At 46.6% G+C, this 9662-nt stretch overlaps 1 protein-coding gene across 1 annotated transcript in view; it reads right to left on the bottom strand.

The window, feature by feature from the left end:
* Positions 1 to 3268: 3268 nt before the first annotated feature.
* Positions 3269 to 9662, bottom strand: part of LOC120910635 — a gene marked incomplete at its 3' end in the record, with an annotated part of 108785 nt that continues 102391 nt past the window's right edge. Inside the window, 1 exon segment of the mRNA XM_040322389.1 lies at positions 3269 to 4286. Coding sequence (XP_040178323.1) covers positions 3269 to 4286 — 1018 coding nt within the window.

Genomic DNA, 9662 nt, shown 5'->3' with positions numbered 1-9662 from the left:
AATTCACGAACGTACGTGGGCCCGACGCAGTTTGTTACAACGTTTACATAGCGGTTTTCCCGGCGTATACCTACTCCTGCTTCTATGAGGCGTAGCCAATGTTAAGTATAGCCCTCTTTCCCGCATCAATTTTTTTTTTACGTCGTTTGCGTACGCCGATTCTCAAACCCGCTCGTCGCAAGTTACGCTCACGCCGAAACCACTGACGTCCTAGCGACGTCAGTGGGAGCAATGCACGCCGGGAAAATTTGCGGACGGCGCATGCGCATTTAAATCGGCGCGGGGACGCGCCTGATTTAAATAGTACACTCCCCCTAGCCGCGGAATTTGAATTCCGCCGGGGGATTTACGATCCGCCGCCGCAAGTTTGGAAATAAGCGTTTTGTGAATTACCCACTTGCCTCTCAAACTTGCGGCAGCGGATCTTAAATCACATAGATCACGCGGATCTAAAGATCCGCTGATCTATGTGAATCTAGCCCTATGTGTGCATCATCATCTGCTGGAGATAAAAGATGGAGGAAGAGGACGGACATGACGGGGTTACTGGGTGTAAATAGAAAATAAGATCTTATTACCTCATCTGCTGCCACTTCCAGCAACGTCACCTCTACCTCGTATTACAAGGAGCTTCCTGTCTGTAGCTGACATCACTTCCTGTCTGTAGCTGACATCACTTCCTGTCTTCCATAGAGACTTCCTGTCTGGGTAGATATGATATCGCCATCTTGTGGAGCTCAGAGGAACTGAAGCCCGAGAAACATCTCGTAATGTGAACACGGCCTTGTGCTGTGTGTGTATGTACTGTATATCCCACGGGTCTTCAAACTACGGCCCTCCAGTTGTTCAGGAACTACAATTCCCATCATGCCTAGTCAGGTCTGTGAATGTCAGTGTGTGCCTCATGGGATGTGTAGTTCTACAACCGCTGGAGGGCCGTAGTTTGAGAATCCCTGGTATAGCCTTATAGATGTGTAGTGCTCCCCCCGCAGAGACCGATGATATTAACTGGTTCTTTCCCAGAGGCCCCCAGCCACCCAAGTAACAGTCCATTCATTACAGTGCCATCTTCTTAGCATCATGGGCCCCCGGGCAAAGAAATGCATTGGTGCCCCAACAATGAAGATGGTGATGGTGACCTGCGGCATGCTACGCTGTCTGAGTCAGAAGATGGCAGGGGATGGAGCCGATCTAGTTTTCCGAGCACATTGGCGGCACGCTATGAATGCTGGGGCGGCCACTGATGTCACTGGTTGCTAGGCACCAGGTGGCTGACAATTCTAGCAACCGGTGCAGTCAAGTGGCATGCCACAGCTTCGGCGGGTTGGTGCCCCTTCTCTGTGGCAGCTTACAGCATCGGGGCATGGTGCACCCGCCTAGGATCGGCCCTGCCTGTCCTGATGGGGCCCCATGGGCACCTGGGCTGTGCCCACTGGATAAGATGGCCCTGATTCACCATACCTCCCAAGTTAACAACATCCCAATGGGGGACACTTGAGGCAAGGGACAACCTGCAGCGCACGCCGTGGCAAAATGTGAGTGTGTAATGTACAAATGTACAGAGTGTAGGGGGTCAGGAATGTATAATGCACAGAACGCAAAGGTCAGTTGTGTGTAATGCACAGAGCATAGCTCCTAACTGTCCCCCATTTGGAACAAAGTCCCTCTTCCCTCCTCATTTGTCCCTCATTTTGGTCTGATCTATATAGTTATATATAAAATACACTTTTTCTCTTTCAATTATTTTTTCCCCCGGTGCTAAACCTTTCAACCAATTTCTGCATTTCTGCATTTGTACATTTTAAAAGCCAGTATAAAGGAGTAAAAAATGACTGTTTGGTTTAACACATTTTTTTGTGTGTGATTCTCAGTTAAGGGGTTGTGGCAGTGGGTGTGTCCTATGCCTACATACTTTTGTTAATAGTTGTCCCTCATTCCCATCTCAAAAAGTTGGGAGGTATGACAGAATGCAGGGGACAGGAGTGTGTAATGTACAGAAGGCAGGGTCAGGCGTGTGTAATGTACAGAATGCAGGGTGAGGCGTGGGTAATGTACAGAATGCAGGGGACAGGAGTGTGTAATGTACAGAATGTAGGGGACAGGAGTGCGTAACGTACAGAATACAGGGGACGGGAGTGCGTAATGTACAGAATACAGGGGACGGGAGTGTGTAATGTACAGAATGCAGGGGACAGGAGTGTGTAATGTACAGAATGTAGGGGACAGGAGTGCGTAACGTACAGAATACAGGGGACGGGAGTGCGTAATGTACAGAATACAGGGGACGGGAGTGTGTAATGTACAGAATGCAGGGGACAGGAGTGCGTAACGTACAGAATGCAGGGGACGGGAGTGTGTAATGTACAGAATGCAGGGGACGGGAGTGTGTAATGTACAGAATACAGAGGACGGGAGTGCGTAATGTACAGAATGCAGGGGACGGGAGTGTGTAATGTACAGAATACAGAGGACGGGAGTGCGTAATGTACAGAATGCAGGGGACGGGAGTGTGTAATGTACAGAATACAGGGGACGGGAGTGTGTAATGTACATAATGCAGGGGACAGGAGTGTATAATGTACAGAATGCAGGGTCAGGCGTGGGTAATGTACAGAATGCAGGGTCAGGCGTGGGTAATGTACAGAATGCAGGGGACAGGAGTGTGTAATGTACAGAATGCAGAGGACGGGAGTGTGTAATGTACAGAATGCAGAGGAAGGGAGTGTGTAATGTACAGAATGCAATTTCTTTACTACATTCTTTTACTAGTGTTTGTGAAATTTTTCCCCACAAAATGTACTCAGCCAATGAGAGGTAATGACTCCATTTTTATTTTAACAAGGCCTAGAGGACCGCCTTTTAAGTGGTGGGGTTAATGCGTTTCGTCCTGGAAGACGACTTGAGAAAACAGACCTCTTGCAAGAGTTTCCACCACAAAATGTACTCAGCCAATGAGAGGTAATGACTCCATTTTTATTTTTCTCCTGCTATCAATGGCCAACACGGTACAACACTTCATCCATGTCTTTGGTGATCTCTGATCTCCTTATGAAGTGTTTCTTACATGATGAAGATCAGCCATGGAGTATATCGGAGGTGTATATCAGGGTGTGCTTCTTCCCCACATGTCCAGCAACATTCATATACAAGACATTTCCCGCACTCACTAATACACCTCGAGGGTTGTGTGGGACCCCTGATGTACAGGAAGACAGGACTTCAGTGATACACAAGTCCCTCACTCAGGACAGGAATACGGCTTCTCCTTCATGTGAGATCTCTGATGTCTGGAAAGATGGGACTTCCGTGTATAACATTTTCCGCACTCAGGACAGGAATATGGCTTTTCCCCCATGTGAGATCTCTGGTGGTTATAAAAACTGGACTCATCTGGAAAACATTTCCCGCACTCAGAACAGGGATACGGATTCTCTTCCATGTGAGATCTCTGGTGTTTATTAAAACTTTTCTTATCAGAGTAACATTTCCCGCACTCAGGACAACAATACGGCTTTTCTCCCGTGTGAGACCTCTGATGTACAACAAGATGTGAACTTTGTACAAAACATTTCCCGCACTCAGAACAAGTATAGGGCTTTTCTCCTGTATGCAACCTCTGATGTGTGTAAAGGTTTTTCTTTAGTGAAAAACATTGCCCACACACAGGACAGGAAAATGGCTTCTCCCCCGTGTGAGACCTCTGGTGTGCGACAAGACCTGATTTTTGTACATAACATTTCCCGCATTCAGTACAGGAATACGGCTTCTCCCCCGTGTGAAATTTTTGGTGTTTAAGAAAACTGTGCTTATCTGAAAAACATTTCCCGCACTCAGGACAACAATACGGCTTTTCCCCCGTGTGAGACCTCCGATGTGTGACAAGTTCTGATTGTTTTACAAAACGTCTCCCGCACTCAGTACAGGAATGCGGCTTTTCTCCCGTATGCAATCTCTGATGTGCGTGAAGATTGGACTTCCATGAAAAACATTTCCCGCATTCAGGACAGGAAAACGGCTTCTCCCCCGTGTGAGATCTCTGATGTTCAACAAGTTGTGATTTTTGTCCAAAATATTTCCCGCACTCAGGACAGGAATACGAATTCTCACCTGTGTGTGATCTCTGATGTCTGTCAAAATGGTACTTATCTGAAAAACATTTCCCGCACTCAGGACAGGAATATGGCTTCTCACCTGTGTGCAATCTTATATGTGTGGTAAGACTGTACTTCTGTGAAAAACATTTCCCGCACTCAGGACATGAGTACGGCTTTTCTCCAGTGTGAGTTGTTTTATGCCTATTAAGTTTGGATTTCAAACGGAAACACTTCCCGCACTCAGGACAGGAAAACCTCTTCTCAGTGGGAAGGACGGCACCGTCCCGCACAGTCTGAGGTTCCTCAGGATAAGAGGAATACGATGGTCCGGCACCGTCCCGCACAGTCTGAGGTTTCTCAGGATAAGAGGAATACGATGGTCCGGCACCGTCCCACACAGTCTGAGGTTCCTCAGGATAAGAGGAATATGATGGTCCATCTACACTGTGTGGTGCCGGATGGACATTTGAGGTAGTCGGGTTTTCTCCTGGACTATACTGTGTGATGTCCTCATCTTCTACTTTACAGTCTGGAGACAAAGTGAGACAATCCTCTGAGGTTTTCCTCATCTCCCGTCCATCTACTAAAATAGAGATACAAAGATTATTACTAGACATGAGCGGATTGGTTCCCCTAAACCAGGACTCCACCCACATCAGGCAGCTTTGTCTCTGAGGATCTTACAATCCCCCCCTCAAGGTAACTAGTAAATGGGTCCTCTGATCTCCTATCAGGCTCAGGAGTATGTACAATATATAATTACTGTATATAGTGTAATGGTCAGGAAGACTCATAATATTGGTATTCAGTAATCAGTGGTGGATGAAATGATTACTGGAGACAAGTTGCAGAGATCCCACCCCGCTGCCTCCCATCTCCTGAGACTGCACTCAGTGACTTGGGTCTGAGACTATACAGACATATCCCTCCACCCGGCACAGCCAGCAAATAACAGAGCAAGTAACCCGGGAGAATTGTTCTGTCAGAGATCTCACTAGACCCGGGCATGGGGCAGAAGACCCAAGGTACATACCCCAGGTGTCTAGGTCAAGCAAACCCTATGGTGAAAATTAACATTTTGCTGCCAGCTGAACCCCAGAATCTCCATAAATCCAGTCTAGAGACATAAATTGTGTCTGCAGCACAGAGAAGGAAGATTATCCGAGAGAAATACAGGAATACAGGACGGGGAACACAGCTCAGGAAAGTGACCAGGGGATTACAGGCTGATATCACCCAGTCCCCGCCCTACTCTGGACCAATCAGTGAGCAGTATGGGTGGAGGAATGGATTTAGTGTTAATGACCCACCTGTGCTGATCTCTGTAGGAGTGTCCTTCTCTATAAATGTCCCCGTTATTCCATCCTCCTCCATAGACTGCTGATCATCCCTCACATACGTCTCTTCTTCTTCTTCTGATTTCACCTCAAATTCTATATCGATTGGATCTCCACTCTAAACCAAGAGAATGAGAGAGAATATCATCTGTAAGATATAAACTTTACCATTAGGGGTGCAACGGATCGTGACCAAGCCGTGATCCCAACGGGCCGACCTGTTCGGATCGGCACAGAATACGATCCACAGAGCGCACCGCCGCCGCGGCCTTAGGAAAGGCCGCGGCTTCGGCCCAGCTCCGGAGCGGTCGGCCATCTTCGTACACCCGGCGGCGGTGCACGCTGACGTCATCACCCCTCCCTCTTTTTGTGGATCTTCTATTCTGCATCTGCAAGAGCGCGTACTATCAGCAAGTTCTGCAACCGGGTACAGTGAGTTGAATGTTGGCTATTTATTACAGTGGGAAAAATGGCCATTATTACAGTGTTACTGTTTACTAGTGTGGGGGCAATGTTGGACTGGTCTGGAACAGTGATGGTGATAACGAGTGGGGGACAATGGTGGAAATTACAGTGCAAGTACAGTGAGTTGGATGTTGGACTGGCTATTATATTACAGTGTTTACTAGTGTTGGGGCAATGTTGGACTGGAACAGTGAACAGTGACATTACCATATAGAGCCATTGGCCCAGCTAGAGCCCAGACTTGAATCCGACTTTTTTCATAAATCATTTTTTTTTTTTTTTTTGCTGATCCGAAAATGATCCGATCCGTGACTCCTGATCCGAGGATCGTTCCGATCCGTGAGTTTTTTGATCCGTTGCACCCCTATTTATTATTGAGACATCATATAAATAAATCCCCTTGCCCACTCAAGTTCATGTTCTAGATGCTCCGTCCCACCAACCTTTAAATAAGGAGGGATGGTGTGACCTTCCTGTGTGGAATAATCCCGGGAATACAGAGGACGGGGACATCTCTCTGGTGGGTTCCCGGTATTAGGTGGCTCCATCATATCCTTGTGTCCTTCTGAAAACTCCTCCATCACTCCATACTCCTCATCCTCCTCTTTATACTCTTCTTTTACATCAATATTATCATCCCCGAGGTTTCCACTCTGAATATATAATAAAACATTCATTATAATAAACATGTTTGTGTATAAATCATAACCACCAATAATTGTTCCTCATCTACCTGATGATGGTGGGGGATGGTGTGACCTTCCTTTGTGGAATCCCGGGAATACAGAGGACGGGGACATCTCTCTGGTGGGTTCCCATTACTGGATCCATCTGTAGGAAACACACACACTGACTGAATACATTGTTTCTATGTGTTTATCAGATGATGGGGGATCTAGGTGGAGCCTCCGTACTGCTCTCTCCTTTACAATAAAGTCTCCTCTTACCCGGTGATGTGAGGGGCGGCTGATTGTCCATCATGACGTCCTTCCCGGCACCGCTCACCTCTCCTGTCAGCAGCTCGATGATCTCTCTGGTGACTTCTAGAATCTTCTTTGTATTTCTCTATTCTATCAGGGAGGGAGGTGGAGGCAATGTGATGGTCATGTGATCTCCAGACTTCACAGGAGGAAAACTCTAGATCTGAACACAAATAATAAAATCAAATGACATTCCCAGAATCCTCCTCACCTCACTGGTCAGGTCTCTTTATTTAAACCCCACTTCATGCTGAGGTTTCTGATATTACATACAATGCAGGTCCAACAGCCCTACTATGAAAGTGAGGAGGCCAGGGGCCGGCCCACATCCTAAGAGTTTTAGAAAAGTCGGATAGAGGGATATGAGGAAGAGAAGCTGTAAGGTCAGTGTGATGTCATAGGAGTCTATAACTCTGATTGGAGGGACATTGGGAGGAGGAGTTGTGGGGGGTGCTCTGTGAGGTTTCTGTACACAGAATCATTTCTCCCGGGTGCGTCCCTCCTCTCCTAAACTGAAAGATGAACTTTGTCTTTGGGCTTTGCAGGACACATCATATTCCTGTGATCTCCGTGTACTCCGGAGACTTTACTGATCACAATTTAGGATGAATATTTCAGAATTGGTTCATTATGGAAAAAAAGAATTCCGGACATTTACTGCAAATTTTTCACTTCATCTTCTTATTTCACCCCCAGTCACTAGTCAAGCCATTGATTGACCCCACCATTCCCAACAACCTACGCCCCATCTCCTTGCTCCCCTTTTCCTCCAAACTGCTTGAACATCTGATGTTATAAAGCGTTGGCACGATATAAATCCTGTATAATAATATTATATGTGTGTATCATCATCTGCTGGAGATAAAAGACGTCACAGTGACTATGGAGGAAGAGGACGGACATGACGGGGGTTAGAAAATAGAAGATAAGATCTTATTACCTCCTCTGCTGCCACTTCTAACAATGTCTCCTCTGTTATTCGTACCTCATGGAACTTCCTGTCTTTATCTAACATCACTTCCTGTTTGTCCCTGACATCACCTTCTGTCTTCCATAGAGACTTCCTGTCTGGGTAGAAGTGAGAAGATCACCACCTTGTGGATCTCAGAGGAACTGCAGCCCCCGAGAAACATCTCGTAGTGTGAACACGGCCTTGTGCTGTGTGTGTATGTATTGTATATCCTTATACAGGGGAACCTCGGTTTAAGAGTCAAGGCCAAAGGAGAACGTAGATTTGCAGTCCAAGGACCTTGACTGTGGAACGCGCTACCAACTAATATCCGATCGAAAGTGAATCACCAGGCCTTCAGAAAACAAACACAAGACCCATCTATTCTGAAGGCTAAATAGAAGGAAATGGATACCAAGCGCCTTGAGGCGATTCAGTTCGCATGTGTAGCGCTATATAAGTTTTTCACTCACTAAGAGTAACTTGGTTTGAGAGAGTTTTGATTTGCGAGCAACATTTTTTTTAAATTCTGACTCGGTTTGCGAGTGTTGACCCGCAAGACAAGCAGAATTCAAGCTAAATAGGCCCGCAGTACCTCATTTGGCCTGAGGTACGAGGGCGCAGAAGTCGAGCAGAGCCGAAAATAGGCCTGCAGTAACTCATTTGGCCTGAGGTACGGGGCACAGAAGTCGAGCAGAGCCGAAAATAGGCCTGCAGTACCTCATTTGGTCTGATGTACGGTGGCGCAGTAAACGACCCGAAGTGTCCTTGGGCCTTTTCGGCGCTCTCTGGCGCTCCCACCTCTGGCCGCATTCGGTATTGCATCCCATTGAAGTCGGAACGGACTATGCTCGTAATCCGAGGTTCAACTGTAGATGTGTAGTGCTCCCCCCGCAGGAGCCGCTGATGATAACTGATTATTTCCCAAACAGTACAGAGACCCCCCAGTCACCCAAGTAACAATCCATTCACTCCAAGTCCAATAAACAGTCTCAGGGATTGTCTTTTTGTAATAAATTGCTTTTAAACTCGGGGTTTGGGATAACCCAAAACTGCTAGCAACATTAACCTCTTGCCTACTGGGCAATTTTACCTCCTTCCTGCCCAGGGCAATTTTCAGGGCACTCACACTTTGAATGACAATTGCGCGATCATGTAACACTGTACACATATGACGTCTATATCATTTTTTTTCACACAAATAGAGCTTTCTCTTGTTGGTATTTATTCACCACTGGGGTTTTCTATTTTTTGCTAAGTAGATGAAAAAACACCGAAAATTTTGAAAAAACATTTTTTTTTTCATACTTTGTTATACAATTTTGCAAATGGGTAATTTTTCTCCTTCACTGATGTGTGCTGATGAGGCTGAATTGATGAGCAGTGATAGGTGGAACTGATGAGGAGGCACTGGTGGGCACTGATTGGCAGCACTGATAATCAATGCCCTGTGCCGATGTCCCTTTAACCACTTAAGGACCGCCTCCTGTAAATATATACGTCTGGGCAGATGTACGTACTGTACATCTACCCAGCCGTGGGACCAGCGGACCCGATCGCCGCTGGGGTCCCGCGATCGGTCCCCGGAGCTGAAGGACGGGGAGAGACGCGTGTAAACACAGCTTCCCCGTGCTTCACTGTGGTGGCTGTATCGATCGTGTCATCCCCTTTATATATAATGAATGTTATTAGGCCCTTGGCTATGCTGTTTGAATGTTTTCCTCCGATTTAAAATGGAGAATGTTGCATTTGGCCACTAGATGGCACTAATTCCTATGATACATAGTGCCATATAATAGCCAAATGCTCTTTTCTCTGTATTACATTAATGGTTGGT

This window comes from Rana temporaria, chromosome 8, assembly GCF_905171775.1.
Source record: "Rana temporaria chromosome 8, aRanTem1.1, whole genome shotgun sequence".
NCBI classification, from domain to species: Eukaryota; Metazoa; Chordata; class Amphibia; order Anura; family Ranidae; genus Rana; species Rana temporaria.
Note: the sequence above shows the minus strand (reverse complement) of the source record. Positions and strands in the feature narration are given on the sequence as shown.